This window comes from Schistocerca nitens, chromosome 1, assembly GCF_023898315.1.
Source record: "Schistocerca nitens isolate TAMUIC-IGC-003100 chromosome 1, iqSchNite1.1, whole genome shotgun sequence".
Classification (NCBI taxonomy): Eukaryota; Metazoa; Arthropoda; class Insecta; order Orthoptera; family Acrididae; genus Schistocerca; species Schistocerca nitens.
The window spans coordinates 1,309,330,207-1,309,356,522 of record NC_064614.1 but is presented as its reverse complement, the minus strand read 5'-3'; the positions used below and the strand labels follow the sequence as shown (position 1 = coordinate 1,309,356,522).

General features: G+C 42.2%; 1 protein-coding gene across 1 annotated transcript in view; it reads left to right on the top strand.

Moving 5' to 3' along the window:
- LOC126202743 (ubiquitin-protein ligase E3B) overlaps positions 1-26,316 on the top strand; it is a 312,843-nt gene that overhangs the window by 72,581 nt on the left and 213,946 nt on the right. The window contains exon 6 of the mRNA XM_049936890.1: positions 5,874-6,291. Coding sequence (XP_049792847.1) covers positions 5,874-6,291 — 418 coding nt within the window. The remainder of the gene's footprint in view (positions 1-5,873; positions 6,292-26,316) is intronic.

The following is a 26,316-nucleotide window of genomic DNA, read 5'->3' as shown; positions in this document are numbered from 1 at the left end:
TACCAGTGTTCCACAGTCGGATGATTGGAAGAGTGGATGGCTGTAATCGAAAATGACCAATTGCAATCGGGTATTCAGAGATGTGGCATTGTGACATTGTGTGGAAGCATGCGTGAACGTAGTGGGCCAGGGTGTCAACTGGACACTCAAAGAAGCTATGGTTCCCCTTGAAATTGTCCTCGACAGATGGGGTCAAAATGTTGGGTTTAATTGTGAAATACATTGACCACAGCACGCGGAGGGTAATAATCGTAATATGCGTTATATGTTTAGACATTTCCATCAAAACATAAGAATGATAAGTAAGTTAGATAAATACCTCATGTTATAAACAGAAATTGAAAAATTTAAAGGTATATCTCCTGATGTGCTGCGTGTAACAAATGTCATTTGAATTTCTTGAAAATTGAACAGATGCACTGAGACAGATAAAAGTTTGTGTCATGTTACTGCAGGCCAAATGCGCTACCACTGTACTTTCTCTCAGTCACCGTCTTGAAGTCTGACACAAAATGTGACTAATATACAGTCATTTAGATTGTGAAATGAAACCTGTCGTAATAATAAAATAAATATAGATAGGCATGTGCCATTCACTTTCTAAATATATAGCATCTGTTTTCAGTTGCCTACAAAAGAATAGTACCTAGTAATCATTTATCAAACAGTTCTGTGCCAGTTCTGACATTCCTTTCCCAAGACAGCAGTAAAACACTCTCAGTGTTCATAAAACCTTCTTTTCTAGACTTGGCTTCCACCTTATGCCTTATAAACTCATTCTGTTTGTGAACTGTTTGGGTTGTTTAAAGGCTTTACTCCACAATTTCTAAAGTTTTGAAGCTTCTGAAAAAAGCTATAACAGAGATAATAGGCTCGCAATGTTTCATGGATGTTTTGTTTGATATGGAGATTGACTGTAATCCAGTCTTCTAGTGTAGCCCTAATATTACTGCTGCAAACTACAGATGACAGCCGTGCTAACTTTTCTGATGCCAATGTCAAATTGAGTTGAAGTTTCACTTTACTTCCAGTGTTGGCTCACTCGTTGTGCAGATCGTACCGCGACATCCGACACGAAAATAGTACAGATATTCCTCATGTTGATTATCATTCTTGATGATTTTGAGGCACTTTGTACACTTGACCTTTTTGACAGTCAAGTTTTGCTTAAGGTATTTGGTTGGAATTCTTTGTTTAGTGAAGGATAACACCAAACGGATTTCCACACTAATGAGCTAAAACATTATGACCAGCTACTTGACAGTGCGTTGTCCCACCTACGGAACGCAGTACTACAGAGATTGTGTGTGGCACAGGTTTGTCAAGTTCTCGGTAGGTTCCTGGAGGTATGTGGCACCGAGTGTGTACGCTCAGGTTGTGTGAGTCCTGTAAATTACGGGCCAGTGATTTGTGGGTGTGTGTATGGCCCCACGTAGTAAGAGTTCCGGTTCTGTTCCATCGGGTTCAGATCGGAACGTCAAACTGGGTTGATTATTGTACTCTTGAAACCACTGTGTCACACTTGTGGCCTAGTGGCACAGACAGTTATCCCATTGCTGCTGTCAGGGAAAATATTGAGCAAGAAGGAATGTGGGTGGTCTACAGCTGTCGTGCTGCCTTTGACTACAATCTCGGGTCCTGTGGAAGCCCAGAGCCCAGATGAATACCCCCCTCCTCCCTGTAGGATAATACATTCCCCACCAGCCCACATCCGTGGCATGGTGCACGGAGTAGCCGGTTGCCCAGATTACAGGATATTTGCATGTGACTGTCAACTAGTTGTAGCGAGAAATGTGATTCGTCCGACCGAAAGTAATGTTTCTATCAATTTACGGTCCAGTTTCATCAGTTCCATGCCTGCAGCTCTCACTGTTGACAATGTTGTCGGGTCGAGGCTGTGAGAGGGTAGGGGTGACCTGTTGTGGATATCCGTGTTTAATAATGTGCACCAAAACATTGTGCCTACATCAGCATTGTTCTCTGTCATCAGATGTATCACAGATCACTGTCTGTTGCGCTTTATCAGAATGGATGAGCCTGCGATCTGCGGCTTCTGTGACGAGGTGTGGACACCTGAACCATGGCCACCTACACTTGATTTCACAGTCCTGCGACCACTTTCCTTAGATGCTCATCACAGTAGTGTGCAAACAGCTGACCTGTTTCGCCATTTCTGAAATACTCTTCCCCAGGTGCCAGTCCATAATGATGTGCCCTTTGCCAAAGTTGATTATGTCGGTGAAATCCCTCATTTGTGGCTCATATCATTGCCTGCTCTACTTGTGTACTTCTCTCACTGTGTCGTGTGCCCCTAACTCCAGCAAGTGACATTCGACTTCACAGTGGTCAGTGGTTTTAATGTTTTGGCTCATCAGCGAAAATCTGATTTCTTGATAAAATTGTTTTTAAGTCAGTATTATTTAGTAAAATTGTGTTACATAATTTAAATGTAGATTTTAAGCTAAACATGTGGCATAATAAAATTTGCCGGCCGCTGTGGCCGAGTGGTTCTAGGCGCTTCAGCCCGGAACCGCACTGCTGCTGCGGTCGCAGGTTCGAATCCTGCCTCGGGCATGGATATGTGTGATGTCCTTAGGTTAGTTAGGTTTAAGTAGCTCCAAGCCTAGGCGACTGATGACCTCAGATGTTAAGTCCCATAGTGTTTAGAGCCATTTGAACCATTTGCATAATGAAATTTATTTACAAGAGGAAATGAAAATTATTCACAAAAGCTAACTTTATTTTTAAAAATAAGTAAAAATTGTTTACAAAACATTATGTTTGTACAATCTGTAACAGCAGTTTATTTTCTGTAAAGTATTGTTTAACAACAATTATATGAAAGAAGAAAATGTTTACTGACACAAATCTGAGGTTAGTGTAGTTTAAACCCTTTATGAAGTTGACATTTAGCGTAATAAAACTCATCAGATTGTGTTCCACTATTAGTTTTGTGAACCTTGGAGACTCACAAAACTAGTAGTTGCATAATTATAAAAAACTAATAAGTGAATCTTCAGTTTGCTCAACTATTTTGACGTACTTCCGTACTGTAACATGTGATATCTTCTAGGTACAGATATGTTGATATTTCTGTAGCTGTAAATGCACTAAAATTGTTGTTGTTGTTGTTGTTGTTGTTGTTGTGGTCTTCAGTCCTGAGACTGGTTTGATGCAGCTCTCCATGCTACTCTATCCTGTGCAAGCTTCTTCATCTCCCAGTACCTACTGCAACCTACATCCTTCTGAATCTGCTTAGTGTATTCATCTCTTGGTCTCCCTCTACGATTTTTACCCTCCATGCTGCCCTCCAATGCTAAATTTGTGATCCCTTGATGCCTCAAAACATGTCCTACCAACCGATCCCTTCTTCTAGTCAAGTTGTGTCACAAACTTCTCTTCTCCCCAATCCTATTCAAAACCTCCTCATTAGTTACGTGACCTACCCACCTTATCTTCAGCATTCTTCTGTAGCACCACATTTTGAAAGCTTCTATTCTCTTCTTGTCCAAACTAGTTATCGTCCATGTTTCACTTCCATACATGGCTACACTCCATACAAATACTTTCAGAAACGACTTCCTGACACTTAAATCTATACTCGACGTTAACAAATTTCTCTTCTTCAGAAACGATTTCCTTGCCATTGCCAGTCTACATTTTATATCCTCTCTACTTCGACCATCATCAGTTATTTTACTCCCTAAATAGCAAAAAAGCACTAAAATTAAAATTTTGTAACTATGAAGTTGCAAAAAGCAGCATGTAAACTATTGATTTACGTAATCAGGACAGCTGTCAGCTGTTCAGTAATAAGTTATTCCTGATGTGCAGCATTTGTTGATGGAAGACATTTAAGAGAACATTAACACAGATAACCATTACGGAAAGATCACTATGATTTGAAGACACTTTAAAAAATGATCAGATAAGTGTGAAATTTCTGGAAATATGTGGAACTTAGGATAGACACTGATCCAATAGGGTGCTGGTGTGGATGTCTGTCTGTGACACACTTGGGTGTCAAATGTATCCTCATTATTAATTGTACCCTCATGGTGCACAGGAATTTCTATAAATTTTTAAAGATTTTCAAAAGAGCAAAGTAAATAATTATAGTCTAATTAGTCATACGTTCATTGTTTGCAAGCTACTGAAAGCCTTCATAGTAAATCTTACATTTATGACAAGGAACACAATTTTGATGTAGTATACTGATTTGCCAGTTACTTGTTAACAGCTTGTGAGTATTTTGCAGAAGCATTAGCATTAGCACTGATTTAATATATCAAACAGCAAAAGAATTAGCACATGTAACGCTAGTCTTACCACTGCTGGCTCAGTAGTTTTTTGTTACCTCCATTGGTTTGATGTAGCTCTCCAGGTTTGAATATCCTGCAATCTACATCCACTTGAGTCTGAATACCGTAGACAAGCTTTGGCCTTCCTCACAATTTTTACCCACCACACTGCCTTCCGTTATTCATTAATACCTGAGCGTATTAGCTAACAAATCTGTCCTCGGTGCATTAGCACTTGATCTAGCAGTCAGTTACTGAGCACTCTCCTGTAGCACCACATTTAGAAGTTTCTAATCTTCTCTTTTCTGTACTGTTTATTCTCTACAATCTACTTCAAATGCTTTTAGATTTTCTTGATTTTTCCTTTGTGTATTGTATACCCTCTTTCACTTCAGCCATTGCCAGTTATTTTATTAACAAAATAGAAAAAACTGATCCCCTACTTTTAGTGTCTTATTTCTCAATGTAATTCTCTCAGCATCACCAGATTTAACTCAACTGCATTCTCTTATGGCCCACCCTTGTTTTGTCCTTGTTGATGTTCATCGTATAATCTTCTTTTCGAGGCATTATATGTGCTGTTCAGCTGATATTCCAAGTCCTCTGCTCACTCTGACATAATTACAGTGTCATTGGTGAATCTTTAAAGTATATACTTCTCGTCTGATGACAGGTTAATATAAAACTTTCTGTCGAGATCGACATCAGATTTACGATTGGAACAAATCTGAAGTGGTTCGTCAGTGCTCCTTCTCTTGTAACTTCAGTGATTCCTCTTAAAATGGTCAGTGAATTTTGTCAAAAAATGTTACAGCACAAAAGGAGAAAAATATCGAATACATGTTCTGCTGTGTACAAGGGTAAAAAGTTAAAGGAAACTGAACTATCTATTTACACTGGTGTATCACAGCACAAGTAGAAAATTAGAACTAAGCCTTAAAGAACTGATATAGGCAATTTTTTATTTATGAGTAGGGTTATTGGTGAGTTGGAACAGATTGCTTGCATTCTGTACAAGAATGCGTAGTTTTAAATTTAGTCTTATGTTATGGTTTTTCTGTTTTTTAAGTTTAACAATTTAATAACTTAAATCTAAGTTTCCAATTTGAAAACTATTCTTATTACAACTGTAGCAATAAATAATGAAAATAAGTAAATCTGCTGACTGATAATGTGTGAAAATGCACAGTTGTTAAAACCATCGAATTGTACTTATAATGAGCAGTGCCCTGATCCCTACCCAACCATCCCGACGCTAGCTCCCCTATCGCTCTATGTAAATATGAGAATTCTTACTGAAAAAATGAAGTAGCAACTTTCCTTACCTACCCTTTTTCCAGCTGAAATTGCGTCCAGCCTCAAATGAACTCTAGTGTCAAAGCAATTCTTTCTTTTTTCTTTTTTGTTTCAATTGTAGAGCAATTGATCATCAATATGTGATCTAGAGGAAAATTCCGTTTAACCTTAATGTAAATATAATGCAAGGAGAATAGAAAATGTCACATTACATAAGCAGTTTTTGTAAGGTATAGCGATTTGCACTTATTTCCTTGTTTCTCTATTAATTTTCAGTTTGTGGTGACTCGACTTTTAGAGAGTTGCCAACATTATGTCACGAGCAAGCAGTCAAATTTAACTCACTGGCATCCAGTACTAGGCTGGTTCGCACAGGAGACGGACAGTGCACTAATGGAGTCAATACCTCACGTGAGGTCACAGTTGCAACTGTTGTGGTCGAGTCCGACGGTATCTGCACTGCTGGGGCACGTTCTAGAAGAAGCAGAGCCACCGGAAAGCTCTGACGGTGTACCACAGGCAGCCGGTGGGACTGGGCTGCTGAGGCGGGCACTGCTCGAGCACCGTGGGGCCTGCCACTCTGCCGGCCGAAACCGCCTCGGCAGTGCAGAATGCTCCAAAGTTGCACTCGTCTGCTCCCTCTACCAGACTGCTCTCGCGACCCTTACCCAGCTGAGACTGGAAGTTCTTACAGGTGAGCCATTAGCGGCCTTGCTCTAGCAGGTAATGTCTGATTATGCTATGTGTCGTGTCAGTTAATAATACTCAACTGTCACGGTGAATTTATTCTTTTCTATTTGTGTGAATAGTACAAATACAGAGATAGGCATGTCAATAAATGCAAGCATGTTAACTGTGTTAGGTAAGTAGGTAATGCCAGCGTGGAAAATAGTAGCAAAGGTTTGTGCTAGTACTGTCCTACTTAAGTATCGAAATAAATACTGAAGAATTATCCTAAGTAAATTCAAACCTCAGTGTTACTCATTGGCAAATAAAGAATTTTAATACGGTTCATTCTGTTGTTAAGACTCACAGAATATGTAGCAAGCAGGCCCTAGGGGCATACAAATGTTATACCGTTATATGTATAATGGAGAATCTTGTATGTGTGACAATACATGTTTACTGCTTGCTTATTATTTTTGACTGTGCGTAATGGCATATTAATTTTAGGAACCTGATACTGGGATTTTGTCATCTCAAAACATGGTGTGTTTAAATAAGTTACACATTTGGACAAATGTTGCATCTTACTTTGTACTGAATTATCACCGTGCCCGGAAATGAACATCTGCCCACAAACCCTCACATGGTTAACATCCTTGTGGAAGATCCACTTGCAATACTCAATATACAGGAACAGATCAGATAGATTTCATCACTTTATTTTTTTACCACTTAACAGTTTATTTGACTTGACTATTATTACTATTATGTGTTCTGCCCAAGGCAGGTGTTTATGTGGTTGATTTTGATATTCTCCTGTCCTCTGCTGCTCTCTTCATTTTCAAAGATCTTCCATTTCCTTTAATGTCACCCACCATCTTACATATTCTCCTTTCTTTCATTCTTCTCCCATACACCAACCCTTCCAATGCATTTACCATCAAACAGTCCTGTCAGTTCTTCTTTCTTTTTCTTATGGCTTCCAGCAGTCTTTGTCTCTCCTCTATTCTTTCCAGCGCCTCTTCATTAGTCGTCTCACTCTACTTCTAATCATTCTTTCCCTCAGTCATTTCATTTCTGACTTCTACTCTTATAAATATAAATTTTGTACCAATTTCCTTCCTCCCAATCAATTCCATTCTTCTTCAAAATACTCAAAAACTTGCTCCATTGTACTTTTCAAAATTGTTTTTGAAGTCAACAAATACAATATAACTCTCTCTCTCTCTCTCTCTCTCTCTCTCTCTCCCCCCCCCTCCCTCCCCCTCCCCCTCCCCTCCCCCTCCCCCTCCCCCTCTCTCCCTCTCCCTCTCAAGATATCTCTCTCCTTTATTTCTGTCATCCAATCGCATCTCTTTATTTCTTTTCCTTTTTTAAATCAAAACCATGTGATATAACATATCACTCCCATGAAGTGTGTTTCTGCCAGAATGAGGCAGTTCTGCAGTTTGATCAAGCTTTCCAGCACCTGCTGATTTGGTGTTTTGGTGTTTATTCTGTGCAGCTGTGCCCCTTCCTCTGAGCATACTGCACTCCGTAGACTAGTGTGGGCCTTGACAGTGGCCTACAATGAGTTCCACTGGACAATCTGCAGTAAAGCCTGTTAAAGAGCAGACATTGAACTGTTGATGATTTTGTTAACTTTTGATGTAATTGTTAAAGCTAAATTGGAGACAGTTGTATATGAAAGTTCCCAAAGCTGTATAAGTTGGAAGAAGAAATGTGTGTCTTCAAACAGAGGCCTCAGTTATTCGGTAGCTTGTTGAATCTAGATAAGCATGGTTTATATCTCCAGTACATGCCATACTGTGTAGGAGGTGAGGTCCAAGGAAAAAACAAAGAAGATCCACGAAGCCGAATTGTATTCCAAATAATCAAGTTAGTAATTTGCAAATCTGTTCCACCACAGAATCATAATTATTACATGTAGTCCCTCCCCGTGTGAACATCCGTCAAATACAGCAGGAAACATCCCACCTGACACTTTGCAATGTGCCAATCTAGCTTACCACATAATCTTCAGTTTGACACTCTCAATAATGTTTCAGCTGCCTGAGAAATTAACCACCGCTTCTGCTGGCAAATCGTCAGTTCCACATACATCATTATTTTCCATCTCGTTGCACTTCCTCACCCAAAATACCATCCTGTTTCATCATCTGGTACATTCACCTCTTCTTCATTCTTTATTTTACTTGATGGTTGATCCTTCTTATACAGATACTGTATGTTCCTAAATCTATTTAATATCCCTTATCGTGCCATCCATTCTTTCGATTTCCATGCTAATCTTTCTGTTCTTACTTTCAAAAACTATCTCCCAGGTTAATCTGTACATCATTTCATGCTGTCCCCATTTCTATATTTTCTCTGTTTCCCTTCCACCAATCTTTTCTTACATGTTGTGTTTCTTTTCTTGAGGTATTATTCTATTTCTTATACATCGTTTCTCCTTTTCTGTTCTCTGCATTCTCCACTCTTCCGTCATTTTCAACATACACTGAGATGGTAAAAGTCACGGGATAGTGATACGCACATATACAGATGCCAGTAGTATCGCATATGCAAAGTATAAAAGAGCAGTGCATTGGTAGAGCTATCATTTCTACTCAGTCGATTCACACGAAAATTTTTCCAACAGGATTATGGCCAATTGCCAGGAATTAACAGACTCTGAATGCGAAATAGTAGCTGGAGCCATAAGTACGGACATTCCATTTTGGAAATCGTTAGGGAATTCAATATTCTGAGACCTGCAGTGTCGAGAGTGTACTAAGAGTACAAAATTTCGGCCATTACCAATCACTGCGGACAACACAGTGGCTGACGGCTTTCATTATTGACCGAGAGGAGCGGCATTTTCGTAGAATTGACAGTATTAACAGACGAGCAGCACCGTGTGGAATAACTGAAGAAATCGATCCGGGATGTACGACAGATGTATCCGTTAGGACAGTGCGGCAAAATTTGATGTTACTGGGATGTGGCAGCAGAAGACTGACGAGAGTGCCTTTTCTAACAGCACGAAGTCACCTGCAGTGCCTCTCCCGGCTCGTGATAGTATCGGTTGAATCCGATGTGAGGCCCGATTTCAGTTAGTAAGAGCTACCGATAGGGCTTACGTGTGGAGTGGACCCCACGGAGACGTGGACCCGAGTTGTCGACGAGGCACTGTGCGAGCTGGTGGTGACTCCGTAATGGTGTGAGCTGTATTTACGTGGAATGGACTGGGTCGTCTGCTCCAACTGAACTGACTGTCAGCTGGAGACCTACTTGGAGACCATTTGCAGCTGCTCGTGGACTTCATGTTCCCAAACAATGGTAGAATTATTATGGATGGCAATGCACCGTGTCACCAGGCCACAAATGTTCGCAATCGGTTTGAAGAACATTCTGGACATTTCGAGAGGACGGTTTGGCCGCACAGACGGCCCGACACGAATCCCGTCGAACGTGTACGGGACATAATTGAGAGTTCAATTCTTGCACAAAATCCTGTACTGGCAACACTTTCACAATTATGGACGGCTGTAGAGGCAGCACGGCTTAGCATTTATGCGGAGGGCTTCCAGTGACTTGTCGAGTCCGCGCCACCTCGAACTGCCGTGCTGTGCCAGACTAAAAGATGTCTGACACGTTATTAGTAGATCTCCCTGGACTGTTGTCACCTCAGTTTATTACTCCTACTTTCGTAATTATTGTAGACTTTGTTTCTTACAATTCTTCGGCAGCTGTTGTGAGATTGTTCCCATTTGTATCTATTTCTGATTTATGTCCCCTTCCTCAGTACTTTTTCCTAGTTCTTCTGGAAAACTTTTTTTTCAATTTCAGTCCTTTACCGGCCTCCTATAGAGTCTCAACATTTAATTTCTTTTTAGCTTTTCCTCTCCATACTGTCTTTGACTGAGTTGTTTTTCCCCTGATTCCAGGTTGTGGTCCAAATTTACGTCATCTCCTCGGTATGCTTAAGCGTATTTAGGCAGTTCCTTTACATTTTATTTATAAGTATGTAATCCATTTCAAAGAGACCAAGTCCCATCTTGGGATGTAGTGCCAATGGAAGAAGAAGAAGAAGTAGTAGTAGTAGTAGTAGTAGTATGTAATCCATTTGGTATATGTCTCTATTAGGATTAGAAATCCATGTATATCAGCTCGCTTTGTGGTTATAAAACAATGTGCCCCCCAAAAATATTAAGTTTTCTTTAGAAAAACTAATTGATCTTTCATCTTTGTCAATCCTTGTGTCTAGTCCAATGCACACTTTTGTCTGCATTGTGACTTAGCAGCTGACATTTTTCCACCTTCTCTGTACTTTGTATAAATCTTTGATATGGTGCCTCTTCAAACACCAAACACTTCAGCTACCTTGGTTACAGAAGCATCCAATGTACATGCACCAACAATTTGTTCACGTTCAAATTCACCTAGCTCTGACATGATTCACTCACAACTACACAGGACACTGTTGTGACCATGACTGACACTCACCATAATTAACTCCTTCATTTATTTCTTGCACCACAAGGGTTCAGTCCCCCACAACAATAAGATCTTCTGTCTTTTTGTAATATTCTTGTATCTCCTCATTTTCTTTTTGTTGACTAATTGGCGTGTATACTTGTATTAATGCCACGTCCTTTTGTTTTCCCTGTAATCATATCATCATTAGTCTTTTTTACTTTTTTTAAGGTTCCACTTCATGTGTTCCATTTCTTTCTTCGCCTGAATATGCCTAAATTCACCACTTCGTATCTCACCATTTCCTACCCATCTCACATTCCACTTGCCAAGTACATCCAGGTTGTTTGTATCATCTCCTGTTTCGTATTCTGTAACTTTCCTCGTTGCAGTAAAGTTAGTATATTACAAGTTCCATATACGATCATTACTTGGCGAATTGATCACATTTTCTTTTTGCCTACAATGTTTCTGCACTTTACACTTACGTCTGTCGATAGATGCATTTCCACCTACGAAATACATAAACGTACAGAATTACTTTCACTGCAGTCCACACTTGATGTTGCAGTCGATGCTCTTGTGATACGGGCAAAGAGATGCGGAAAACAAATATTGTTTCAGTGTTCAGTCGCTTATATTTTTATCTGTCTGTAACACAAAAAGTTTTGAGATGTTTTGTATGCGCAGCAGTACAGGGGTTGGAAAAAAATATGGAAACACTTTAAGAAACCCTCCCTTCAACATAAATGCAAATCGTAGCTGAGCCTGCACGTTGCGCTGTTGTATTTGACCACATGGTGAGTGTCAGTCGTGGTCACAACAGTGTCCTGTGTAGTTGTGAGTGAATCATGTCAGAGCTAGGTGAATTTGAACGTGAGCCAATCGCTCGTGCTTGTATGATGGATGCTTCTGTAACCGAGGTAGCTGAAGTGTTTGGTGTTTGAAGAGGCACCATATCGAAGATTTATACCAAGTACAGGGAAGGTGGAAAAATGTCAGCTGCTAAGTCACAATGCGGACAAAAGTGTGCATTGATGACTGGTCATGACAAATGGTCATTGAAGAGGATTGTGATGAAAAATGAGAGATCAACAGCTGCAAAACTCACTACAGAACTGAATATCACACCCGCGAGTCCTGTAAGCACAAAAATAACTCAAAGGGAGCTCCAGAAACAGGGAATTGCAGGCCAAACTGGATTTCCAAAACCACTCGTCAGTGATGAAAATCTCTGTAATAGAAAAACATGATGCTCATGCCATAAAATATCCCGCACATCCAGGGCCTCGCTGAGATGGAGCACTCCCTTTCACGCCGATCACCTGCTACCCTACCTAAAACCTCTTTCCTCATTACCTTAGCCAGCTGTATCCTAACCCACAACTTCTTCACTTTTGAAGGCCAGACATACCAACAATTAAAGGGAACAGCCGTGGGTACCAGGATGGCCCCCTCGTACGCCGACCTATTTATGGGTCGCTTAGAGGAAGTCTTCATGGTTACCCAAGCCTGCCAACCCAAAGTTTGGTACAGATTTAATGATGACATCTTCATGATCTGCACTCACAGCGAAGAAGAACTCCAGAATTTCCTCTCCAACCTCAACTCCTTTGGTTCCATCAGATTCACTACTCCAAATCCCATGATACTTTCCTCGACGTTGACCTCCATCTGTCCAATGGCCAGCTTCACACATCCGTCCACATCAAACCCACTAACAAGCAACAGTACCTCCATTATGACAGCTGCCACCCATTCCATATCAAACGGACCCTTCCCTACAGCTTAGGTCTTCGTGGCAAACGAATCTGCTCCAGTCCGGAATCCCTGAACCATTACACCAATAACCTGAAAACAGCTTTCACATCCCGCAACTAGCCTCTCAACCTGGTACAGAAACAAATAGCTAGAGCCACTTCCTCGTCCCCTCAAACCCAGAACCTCCCACAGAAGAACCCCAAAAGTGCTCCACTTGTGACAGGATACTTTCCGGGACTGGACCAGACTCTGAATATGGCTCTCCAGCAGGGATACGACTTCCTCAAATCCTGCCCTGAAATGAGATCTATCCTTCATGAAATCCTCCCCACTCCACCAACAGTGTCTTTCCGCTGTCCACCTAACCTTCGTAACCTCTTAGTTCATCCCTATGAAATCCCCAAACCACCTTCCCTACCCTCTGGCTCCTACCCTTGTAACCGCCACCGGTGTAAAACCTGTCCCATGCACCCTCCCACCACCACCTACTCCAGTCCTGTAACCCGGAAGGTGTACACGATCAAAGGCAGAGCCACGTGTGAAAGCACCCACATGACCTACCAACTGACCTGCCTACACTGTGACGCATTCTATGTGGGAATGACCAGCAACAAACTGTCCATTCGCATGAATGGACACAGGCAGACAGTGTTTGTTGGTAATGAGGATCACCCTGTGGCTAAACATGCCTTGGTGCACGGCCAGCACATCTTGGCACAGTGTTACACCGTCCGGGTTATCTGGATACTTCCCACTAACACCAACCTATCAGAACTCCAGAGATGGGAACTTGCCCTTCAATATATTCTCTCTTCCTGTTACCCACCAGGCCTCAACCTCTGCTAATAGCAAGATGCCACCTCTCATACCTCACTTGTCATTCAACAACATCTTTGCCTCTGTACTTCCGCCTCAACTGATCTCTCTGCCCAACCCCTTTGCAATTACACATCTCTGACTGTGTCTGTATATGTGCGGATGGATATGTGTGTGTGTGTGTGTGTGTGTGTGTGTGTGCACGCGCGCGCAAGTGTATACCTGTCCTTTTTTCCCCCTAAGGCAAGTCTTTCCGCTCCTGGGATTGGAATGACTCCTTACCCTCTCCCTTAAAAACCACATCCTTTCATCTTTCCCTCTCCTTCCCTTTGTGTGTGTGTTTGTGTTTTTTTTTATTGTGTCTATCAACATACCAACGCTTTCTCGTTTGGTAAGTTACAGCATCATTGTTTTTTATATATATTTTTCCCACGTGGAATGTTTCCCTCTATTATATTTCTGTTGTTGTTGTTGTTGTTGTTGTGATCTTCAGTCCAGTGACTGGTTTGATGCAGCTCTCCATGCTACTCTATCCTGTGCAAGCTTCTTCATCTCCCAGTACCTACTGCAACCTACATCCTTCTGAATCTGTTTAGTGTATTCATCTCTTGGTCTCCCTCTGCGATTTTTACCCTCCATGCTGCCCTCCAATACTAAATCGGTGATCCCTTGATGCCAACCGATCCCTTCTTCTAGTTAAGTTGTGTCACAAATTTCTCTTCTCTCTAATTCTGTTCAATACCTCCTCATTAGTTATGTGATCTACCCATCTAACCTTCAGCATTCTTCTGTAGCACCACATTTAGAAAGTTTCTATTCTCTTTTTGTCTAAACTATTTATGATCCAAGTTTCTCTTCCATACTTGGCTACACTCCATACAAATACTTTCAGAAATGACTTCCTGACACTTAAAGATATACTTGATGTTAACAAATTTCTCTTCTTCAGAAACACTTTCCTTGCCATTGCCAGTCTACATTTTATGTCCCCTCTACTTCGACCATCGACAGTTATTTTGCTCCCCAAATAGCAAAATTCCTTTACTACTACCCTCAGCATCACCTGACTTAATTCAACTACATTCCATTATCCTTGTTTTGCTTTTGTTGGTGTTCATCTTATATCCTCCTTTCAAGACACTGTCCATTCCGTTCAGCTGCTCTTCCAGGTCCTTTGCTGTCTCTGACAGAATTACAATGTCACCGGCAAACCTCAAAGTTTTTATTTCTTCTCCATGAATTTTAATTCCTACTCCAAATTTTTCTTTTGTTTCCTTTTCTGTTTGCTCAATATACAGATTGAATAACATTGGGGAGAGGCTACAACCCTGTCTCACTCCCTTCCCAACCACTGCTTCCCTTTCATGTCCCTTGACTCTTATAACTGCCATCTGGTTTCTGTACAAATTGTAAATAGCCTTTCGCTCCCTGTATTTTACACCTGTCACCTCCAGAATTTGAAAGAGAGTATTCCAGTCAACATTGTCAAAAGCTTTCTCTAAGTCTACAAATGCTAGAAATGTTGGTTTGCCTTTCCTTAATCTATTTTCTAAGATAAGTCATAGGATCAGTATTGCCTCACTTGTTCCAACATTTCTACGAAATCCAAACTGATCTTTCCCGAGGTTGGCTTCTACCAGTTTTTCCATTCGTCTGTAAAGAATTTGTGTTAGTATTTTGCAGCAGTGGCTTATTAAATTAATAGTTTGGTAATTTTCACACCTGTCAACACTTGCTTTCTATGGAATTGGAATTATTACATTCTTCTTGAAGTCGGAGGGTATTTCGCGTGTCTCATACGTCTTGCTCACCAGATGGTAGAGTTTTGTCAGGCCTGGCTCTCCCAAGGCCATCAGTAGTTCTAATGGAATGTTGTCCACTCCCGGGGTCTTTTTTCGACTAAGGTTTTTCAGTGCTCTGTCAAACTCTTCACGCAGTATCATATCTCCCATTTCATCTTCATGTACATTCTCTTCCATTTCCATAATATTGTCCTCGAGAACATCGTCCTTGTATAGACCCTCCATATACTCCTTCCACCTTTCTGCTTTCCCTTCTTTGCTTAGAACTGGGTTTCCATCTGACCTCTTGATATTCATACAAGCGGTTCTCTTTTCTCCAAAGGTCTCCTTAATTTTCCTGTGGGCTGTATCTATCTTACCCCTAGTTAGATAAGCCTCTACATCCTTACATTTGTCCTCTAGCCATCCCTGCTTATCCATTTTGCACTTCCTGTCGATCTCATTTTTGAGACGTTCGTATTCCTTTTTGACTGCCTCATTCATTGCATTTTGATATTTTCTCCTTTCATCAATTATATTTCTATGTTATAGTATGTACTAGTAATAGGGCTACAGGAAGTGGTGGTGGATGGCACAACAGAGCAAGTTTCACAGTGGGGGCATTTATAGTGTAGGAATCTTACGACGGGAATAGGATGTTGAAATGTCATGTGATTTGACAAGAGTGTTATTGGCATTTGGAGGGAGACAGAAGGCTTGAGTGGCTGGTGTGGGGTCCTATTTCAGTGCTCAACTTGAGAAATTGGGGATGAGTGACAAGGGAGATGGTTTTTATGTTTTTTGGAATTGGAAGCTATGTTAGTCAGAGGGTGAGAGAAAGCTACTGCCTTGTATATGTGTTTGAAAGGATGGTGTGATGTGAAAGAGGTGGCAGCTGTCAATGTCTTCATGTACGTCTACATATACATGACTATACTATAGTTCACATGTAAGTGTTTGGCAGAAGGTTCACAGCACCACTTCATGATTCTTTCTCAACTGCACCCTCTCGCATAGCACGTGGGAAAAATGAACACTTGAATGTTTCCGTGTGGCTTCGAATTCTCTTATTTTATTGTGATGCTGATTTTCCAGGTATATGTCTGTGCATGTGTATGGGAGGGAGTTAGAACAGTAACTGCCAGATATTTGGCTACGTTTTCCGTGGCTCAGAGTCTAATACTACATTTTGACACTCTACGATCAATCTCACTGAGGAAGCTTCAGATGTCAGCTTTATTGTGCTCGGGAAAGCTTTAAACTTTACGTGACACCTGTGCATTTGGCAGTTGCCAATTTTATAAGCTATGCCAAACAGGCTGTTTTTAAACTGCCTCCTGAGGCTGCTGAGAAATTTAGGAAAGAAGCATGTTGTATGTCGACTGGGGCACATTTGCCCGATAGTAATAACATGACATTTGAGAGGGCTGCCTTGAGTTCACTCAGGGTGGATTCCAATATTGTTATAATCAGCAGCTCAGGTCAATGCTGCGCCTGTGTTGGATGAGTAGGTTTACATTCAAAAGATGCAGTGTTTTACTATCTGATCCAGCTAATTGCAGAATCAGTGTTAGCTTGACAAAAATGATTGAGAGTAAGACTGACAAACTATTGAGCAATAATTCCTTGTCATGAGAGACTATCGAGAATGTTAATTCTTATTGTTCTGTCATTCCTGGATTATATGGTCTTCGAAAGATCCACAAGAAAGGGGTGTCAGTAACATACCATATAGCAAATCACCTTGCTACTCTGTTGAGCCCTCTACTAGATCTGTGAATACATCACACTGAGAACTCTGCTGATTTCTTACGTCAATTAGAATGATTGTGTTTGAATGGCTGACATTTTAATAAGTTTTTATGTGGTCCCTCTTCTCACTTACGTTCCTCTGTTTGATTCATTGCGGTTAATTCAGGTTAGATTTGGTGTTGATTTGACTGACTTATTTCAACATATCTTGACTTCCACTTATTTTTATTGAAGACCGGTTCCATGAACAGACAGGTGGAGTTGTTATTGGATGCCCTCAATCTCTATTATTTCTCATCTGTTGAGGAATTGCAGCAGAGTCAGCAGCATTGAAACCTGCATGTTATTTCAGATATGTGGACAATTCTTTTATTCTTTAGCCCCATGGAAGTGAGATTTTAAACAGCTTTTTAGAACATCTTAATTTAATCCATCCAAAAATATTCACTTCACTTTTAAATAATGAAGGAGGACTGTCTAGACTTTGTTGACATGTCAGTCAGGAGGGCGGTTGGTGGTACATCGGGACATACTGTCTTTAGGTAGCCAGTTCACACTGATATGCATGTTCAGGCTAATAGTTGTCACCATATGGCTCCGAGTGAAGCATCATTTCAGACCCTGTTTTGACCCACTTTGTCAGCTGAGCTAGTATGCCTCAAAGTCACCTTTTTGCCAGAATTGTTGTAGTTAAGGACTGATCAGTCACACACCTCGCTATCAACTTATCGTCAATTGGGTGAGTGATGAAAATGACCAGCTGGCTCAAAATTCTGTGGCCTTTAGCTTTACACAGGTGCCATTCCTGACAGGATTGGTGATATTCCTTAGGAAGTTTATGTTGAATGTGATTTTTGACCACCATCTAAGATTAGGGCCCTTCTAAGGCCTTATGTGATACATCTGTCAGACCGTCAGGATGATGTAGGAACTGTTTGTAGGGCATAAGTGTCAAATATGCCTACAACATCTGAACAGATCAGCCATTGCAGAATCTTGCCTCAGCACTGGTCATCCTCGGATATAAGAATGTGGAGGTTTTCGCATGCACTTCCAGCAATTGGGCAATTGATATTAAATTAGCAAGTGATCTTAAAATAGAGACGGAGGATTTTCCTGTAGTTCTGCTTGAAATCCTGCTCTCTGCCTAGTCAAAACAGCAGAGTTAATAAAAACTTCCTGGCAGATTAAAACTGTGTGCCGGACCGAGACTCGAACTCGGGACCTTTGCCTTTCGCGGGCAAGTGCTCTATCGACTGAGCTATCCGAGCACGACTTGCGCCCCGTCCTCACAGCCTTAATTCCGCCAGTACCTCGTCTCCTACCTTCCAAACTTCACAGAAGCTCTCGTGCGAACCTTGCAGAACTAGCACTCCCGGAAGAAAGGATATTGCGGAGACACGGGTTAGCCACAGCCTGGGGGATGTTTATAGAATGAAGTTTTGACTCTACAGCGGAGTGTGCGCTGGCTGTGAGGACGGGGCGTGAGTCGTGCTCGGGTAGCTCAGTCGGTAGAGCACTTGCCCGCGAAAGGCAAAAGTCCCGAGTTCGAGTCTCGGTCCGGCACACAGTTTTAATCTGCCAGGAAGTTTCATATTGGCGCACACTCTGCTGTAGAGTAAAAATTTCATTCTAGCAGAGTTAATGTTACTTGCTCAGAGTTAATGTTACTTGCTCATCTGTGGGTAATAAATATTCACTACTGATAGCTGCTGATAGCTGCTGATGTGGGTCATCTCCAGTCATGTGGTGTTGCGAGTGTTCGCAGAGAGTGTGTGTGTGTGTGTGTGTGTGTGTGTGTGTGTGTGTGTGTGCGCGCGCGCGCGCGTGTGTGCACACCCCAAAAACCGCGCACGCCCAAAAAATGGTAGGCTGAGCACCTGTTAGATATTGGTGTTTGTGGAAGACATTACCTGTCTACATTCCCACAACTTGTTTGAAAATTTATTCACTGGGAGAAGTTTGAGTTTGATATTATGGAGCATGCTGCCAGTGTACCTCCCACTTTTGTGGTGTTTGCTCAGCCTCGGGCTTGTCAGACAATTGTTACCACTAGCACAGGTGTGATGATAGTGTACATCATTATTTGGTGAACATTATTATTATCAAACGAAACAGTGTCTGAAATGTATGTGTATGAGACAAATAAGATTTCCAGTTCATTGTAAAATGGCTCAGTCGGTGCATGTGTGGAAATTATATAATGATCATTGTAATTCACTTTTACATGACAATTATTTTCTTGTGTACTGCCACCCAGAAAGCGGTGCCTTATAAAATTACAGTGAATCAGTTCAAAATACTCAGTTCTTGTGAGGTCTTGCCCACTCGTCGCTAATAAGGTGCCTAAGGAATGCAGCGTTCTCAGAATAGGCCGGAATCTGTGGCTGCAGCAGATGACCGGCTTCCGGCCGTACCCCGCCGTCCGGCCTGCGCTCTGGCGGAAATGTCCCCTGGAAATCAACCGGAAGTGTACGCGTCCACCTCCTGCTGCCACGAACTAGACGAATAAAGCGGCGACAGCTGCGGTGCGGGTGGGTCCACTTCCACGGATAGGACGAGAGGAGGCGGAGGAGGTCGTCCTGTGGTGTCGTGATGACACCTACCGGCAGCTGCTGTGGCCGCGCTGTCCTGTTGACCCGTGAATCTGGGGGAAAGAGAGTCTGAAAGATCGTCGTGTACCTGACAGAGGCGAAGTTGATTTTGATGGCGGTGTTGCAAACCACCCGCACCTTCGAGATACGTGCAGGTGCCTAGTCGATGGACGATCTCACCTTGTGCCCACCCTCTGCTGCTGCTAAAAACCCTATAAAAGTCGATATCGTGGGGCACGAAGAGATACTTGCAGCTTCCTGCGCTGCCGGATGCTGAGGAGGGTGGAGGTCCAATGGCGGTGGCTGTGAAGCAATTCTGCTGGCGGTGGTCCATCTCGTGGATGCGAACGATATGAGGCGAGAAACAGTTGCAATGCTTGATCCCTGGTGTGAGTAGAGCGAAGTTTCGCCATCTGCTGCTTGAGTGTTCTGACAAAACAGTCCGCTTCCCCATTTGACTGTGGATGGAATGGCGCATTAGTTAGATGCAGTATGCCATTGCATTCACAGAATGTGTGATATTCGTTTGACGTGAACTGAGGTCCATTGTGTGACACCGTACATCAAGATTTTAAACATGGCTGAAACAGAAACTGTGAAATTCTTCACGGTAAATGATGACAGCCAAAACAGTTGCAGGATAAAGATTTATTAAAATTCTTGACCACGGTTTCGGTATATATAAATATACCTTCATCAGAAGTAAAATACACCTGAACAGGAAGACACCTTCATAATTCGATGTCAAATGGCGTCTATCACACTGTTTAGTGAAGTCAATAGTCAGACCTGTTTTCAGGATTTTAAACTGTTTTGGCTGTCATCATTTACCGTGAAAACTTTAGGTACACCTTCTAGGCAAAATATCAAAGACAACACCTGAATTGTGCTACGTGACATTGTCGAGTTCATTGGCACAGCAAAAGGAAAATTGCTATATGAGTCAACTACAATTAACCAGCGAGTGTTCCAAAAAAGGTCCCGCACAATCTGTGTGCACAAGTTGCCATGGCAATTGCAACTTAGGCCAAGCAAAGAACTTTTGTGGCAGAGTGGACTGATTATCTGCACATGCGTGACACTGTAACGTCATCTGTTCTATTTGGGCGTCCATACCCTGCCAAGTAGAGTGTCAATGAGCTAACTGTTTTGTACGAACAATCCCCCAGTGCCCTTGGTGAAGTAACTGCAACACTTCTTTTTGCAAAACTTTAGGGATCAATACATGTGACTGACCATTGTCATTTTGAACAATAATCACACCTTTTTGCACTGTGAGGCTATGCCAACATGCAAAGTATTGGCACGCTACAGAAATTCTTTACACTATTCAGTGAGGAGGTCACGATGTGCGAATGTATTTGAGCAAAACGTTCAAATCTGGATCAGTGTCCGTGGCCTGTGCAATTTTCTTATAGTTCAGTGGAAAAACTGAAGAAATTCAGAATCCTGTGCATCAATATGACAAGAAGATGCAGCAGAAGCATCAAAGTCTGTGTTGGGGCCAATCGGAACGTGTGAAAGTGCATCTGCATTACCATGTTGAGCCGTCAGATGATACACAATCTCATACAGGTATTGAGACAATAACAAAGCCCATCTTTGCAATTTTTGGGCAGTTCATACAGGAACTGTTTTTGTCGGATGAAACAAAGGCTGCAAAGGCTTGTGATCCGTAACTAAGTAGAATGTTCTGCCAAACAAATAGTGGTGGTATTTGGTGACACGATACACAATAGCCAATGCCTCTTTTTCAATTTGTGAATAGTTACACTAAGCTTTGTATAACAATTTTGATGCAAAAGCAACAGTTCTGTTTTTATCACCAATTCTGTGCGAAAGTACTGCACCTATTCCATAAGAGGAAGCATCAACTTGCAATACTACTGGTTTTTCAGGATCAAAGTGAAACGAGCGTCGATCACTGAGCAATGCATCTTCAAGTTTTTGAAAAGCTACTTGGCACTCACCTGTCCAAACAAAGGGGACATTCTTGTGACGCAAGCGATGCAATGGTGCTGCATTCGATATGAACTGAATATAATAGTCAATTTTCCCTAACACTGACTGCAGCTCTGTGATATTTTGAGGAACTGGCAAGTCTCGTATGGCTAGCAAATGCCACTGAAGTGGATGTACCCCTTGATTGTTTATGACATGACCAAGATACTGCAACTCGGGTTTAAAAAAATCACATTTGTCCAGTCTGTGCTTTAGTCCTGCATCAAATAACACACGAAACAAAGCACATAAATTTGCAGTATGTTCTTCAAGTGTATGACCTACTACTACAATATCGTCCAAATAGTTTGAACAGTTTTCACTTTTGCAGTCAGCTGTTCCAAATACTATTGGAAAATGGCAGGTGCGGAATCACTGCCAAAAGGCAAATGCAAATATTTGAACAAGCCCAAGTGAGTATTCACAACACACACTTTCTGAGATTCTTCATCGAGTGGTATCTGAAGATATTTGTCACGCAAATCAATTTTAGAAAAGTAGCATCAAGCACCTAATTTGACCATAAGATCTTCTGGGCATGGCAATGGATAAGTATCAATGTCAGTTTGTGGGTTGACTGGAAACTTAAAGTCAACACAGAGGTGAATGTGACCTGAAGATTTGGGGAGCAAAACTAATGGACGTGCCCATTGTCTAGCTGATATGGGCACAATAACTCCGCTATATTGCAATTTTTTAAGTTCAGCCGCGACTTTGTCCCGTAATGCAAGGGGGAGCATTGTCTTTCAGCATAATATGTGCAACAAAATTTTTAGCTTTGCCTGAACCTTCAGAAAACAGTTCCGAGAATTCTTTTAGCAAGCTAGCTACACTGTCTTTTGCATTGAATGCAGACACTGACAACACATTGTCCTGAATGTTGAAGCCAAACAAGTCAAAAGAGTCAAGTCCAAATATATTCTCGCACTAGTGTGACTATAGCACTGTAAAGTTCACCGTTTGCATATGCAAGCGATACAAGGCAGGCAAAGTACATGTTCCAAGAACGGGAATGTTTTGTCCATTATAATTCATCAGTTGTGTGCCAGTTTGAGACAGGTGTGGGGAGCCTAATAGTTCATATGTGTGACGATTGAGCAATGTGACAGAGGCAGCCGCGTCCAACTGAAATTTTGCACATTCCCCACAAATAAGTAAATGAACAAAAAGTTTGTTTGGCTAACGTATCACTAACTAGACAGCATGCTTGCTAATTGTAAACTTGAAATATACTGCATTAATGACATGGGCCTTGTGATGAAACACACGTTGCAAATGCATGGACTGCACGTGTTTTTTCCGTTCACAAGTGTAACATTGAGCTTGTCGAGAGGGGCAGTCTTGGCATTTGTCCCGTGTATAACAGCGTGGGCAAGACTTAATTGTCTTCACCTGTGTAGCCGCCTGTTTAATAAACTGTGTATGCAGCATGGAATGTTGTTTACTTGGCATGGCTAGCTTACGCCACTGGTGCGGAATGGGACGATTACAATTAAGGGACTCAACCTGACAAACAGCTGGCTGCTCAAATGTGTGAACCGACCAGGCACCGGAATAATACTTATCTAATATTTGCACTACCTGCTGAAATGATGGATCGGACTGTTTCAGAATTTGTTCTCTGATTTTGACATCAGGCACATTGTACAGAATCACATCACGCAACATTACATCTGGATATTGAGCACTGCAAGCACATTTAAATTTGCATTTCCTTGTCGTACCCTGCAAATCTGTTACCCACTCGCAATATGTTTGTTTTGACCATTATTTGCAATTAAAGAATTGATACCTAACTGCTACCACATTCACTTGTTGGTCATAATAGTTTGTTAGTGAGTCTGTCATTGTGTCGTACAACAATTCACTCGGAGTGGCACGAATGAGGCGGAATACTGCACTTCCTACCATTGATAATAGATAGGGAAGTTTCAAAGTACCTGGTACGTTGTGGGCGATGATGTGCATCTCAAACTGGGCCAACCACTCGAGCCGTTCCTCTTCTTGTTCACTAAACTTTCAAAAAGATGGTATAGCCACTGTAGTTGGCAGTGCTTGTTCTGTCGAACACGCAGTATTTGCAAGTAGTTGCTGCACCGTGTTGAGAAGAGTAGATATATGGGCCGTCTGAAACTGATGCAACTGCATTAGCTGTGTGGAATCTAACACTTGTAGCTGTGCTACCTGATCAGGGGGTGAGACAGGGTTGGTGGGCATGTCGGAAGACTCAAATGCAAAAAATATACATGGCAAAAATTATGACAAAAGCAAAGAAATGTTCTGCAACGCCCACCTGAAAACACTGATTAGCAAAAATGACAGGGAACTGGTAAAGCAAAGCAAGTGCCCCTGCAAAATAAAGACAAGAGAGAATTAAGGCACCAGAACATAAGAAACGAGTCGACAGGCACACAGTTTGGTTACAAGACTCGTCGCCAGTTGTGGGGTCTTGCCCACTCGTTACTTACTGGGTGCGTAGAGGATTTTGTGCTCTCAGAATGCTACGCAACAACTGAAACAAGTAACATTAGTAGTTTTATTTCTAGAAAGCAAATTCACACTACTTAACTTTACTACAGCAAATGCTCAGTGATACGAATCACGGCAGTCTGACAGTACAGCACTGATCACGTCGCAGACTCGGCCCGATCTGAGCGGCTGAGGCTGGCAGGAGCATCGCTTTCATTCCTGCCCTACAGAGGGCGCACCTGGCACGGCGTGGACCATTTCTGTGTACCGTTGGCCACCATTTCCTCACAGCCTTCTCTACTCTTGCGTTCCATCTCTTCATTCCGGTGATTGTGGTTACGCCAGAACACTTCTAATGGCAGCCGATCCACGGCTTTCACTGATCACCTGAAAGGCCTACCAGAGGCTACTCATTCTATGCACTAGTTTATTTCTATGGATATTCCAATGCATTATGTTATTTACCCACTGCCCAAAGAATTAGTCCTGCTGACCTGTTTGGTTACTTTATTGCCTGTGACTAATGGTTCTTTGTGGAGAAAAAGGTGATATGAGCAGTTTTATCCATGTTATTAAGTAAGAGATTGTTGTAGAGCCAGTACAGGAACCTTTCCTTGCTGCCAGCTAAGTTGGTTACCACCTGCTGTGGAGAAATTTTACAAAAGAGATGGTCTATATCATCAGCAAATACACTGTTATTGGTACGTTTTCTGGGAGAGTTTTAGTAAAAAGAAAGAAGAGAAAGGGCAAGGTTGAACCATGTAGGACTTTTGAGATGATTGATATTATACCTGAATAAGTTGTTTTTGCATCATGCACCGTTATTCCTTCCAGCTGCCCTCTGATAGGTATGACTTAAAGTACTCATTATAGATTCCTCTTGTATCATAAGCATCCAGTTTGAGTAGGAGCATAGTGTAATTGACTAGCTCAGATGCTTTTGTGAGGTCAATAGAAAGTCCAAAAGCCTAGTATTTTTCATTAAATGCATGTACCAATTACTCAGTAAAAGAAAAGACATGTTCAATCATAGATTTATTTCTCTGAAAGCTGAACTCTTGTGCTGTTAGCCAGTATTAACTTTCAAGAAATTCCCCCTGCAGGTCTGGGGGTTAGAATAGGCCCGAGGTATTCCTCCCTGTCGTAAGAGGTGACTAAAAGGAGTTTCACATGTTTCGGCCTTTAGGTGATGGTCCCCTGTAGGGTTTGACCTCTATTCTTCAAAATTTTCCCAAAGATTGAGCCAATTGGGAAAGGGCGCCTTACAAGGTGCATCGTGTCCATTCTGCGTTGAGATCTTCGGCCCAATTTCTCTTCGTTGCATTGCAGTCCTGCCCATTCTCCATCTCTTGGGCGAGGATACTTTCCTGGGTGCGTTTTCCACCACACACTATACAGTGTCGCTTTCTGCCTTGACGATTGCCGTGGACTTCTTTGCACCTGATATCCAGCACTGTAGCCAGTCTGTTGTGGTGGGGCCGCCATGTACCCTGTTGGTTGCAGCCCCCTGACCACAAAGGGATCACTCAGCTGATGCCTGCACTATTAACTCCCCACGTATGCCAAGGGGTAGTGCCCATCCCCCCTGGGGCATCGGGACTCCTGGCAATGGCCATCCTACCAGGTGACCTTTGCTGCGGCTGGGTGGCACCTGTGGGGAGGGCCCCTGGTCAGAGTGGGTGGCATCAGTGCGGATGACACTCGATGAAGCATAGTCCATCATTTCTTGCTGGTGGTGAAACACCAGCAGTCTCTAAGCGATCACGAGCTCAATTCATTGCACAGCACGACCCCAAATCGTTCTCCTCCCTGACCACACCATGGGAAGAACGTCAGGCTAAGGATGGCAGCGGATCTTATTTGCTTCAGTACCCTGTATGTTCGAGAGCTGATGGGGAATCTTTCATGAAAATGAAGCCTCAGTTTTTTGTTGAGTATTTAGAGGACAAGTTTGGAGAGGTGTAGGGCTTTTCCAAAATGAGATCTGGGTCAGTCTTGATCAAAACAGCATCCTCTGCTCAGTCACAGGAATTACTCACTTGTGACAAGCTGTTTTTGTAACCATCATGCCCCAATATGGTCCAGGGTATCATATTTCACAGGGACCTTCTTTTGCAGTCCGACAATGAGCTACACGCCAAATTAGAGTGGTGAGGTGTACATTTTGTTGTCCCCGTGTGTTCACCAGGGTCCGAGGGATAATCAGGTTGCCACTGATGCCTTCATCTTGGCCTTCAGGGGTGATACGTTGCCCGAGAAGATCAAGGTGATGGTCTACCACTGTGATGTAAAGCCCTATATCCCTACTCCGACACTGTGCTTTAAGTGCTGGAAGTTCGGTCATATGTCTTCCCGCTGTCCTTCCAGCGTCACATGCCGAGATTGTGGACGCCCACCACATCCCAATACTCCATGTGCCCC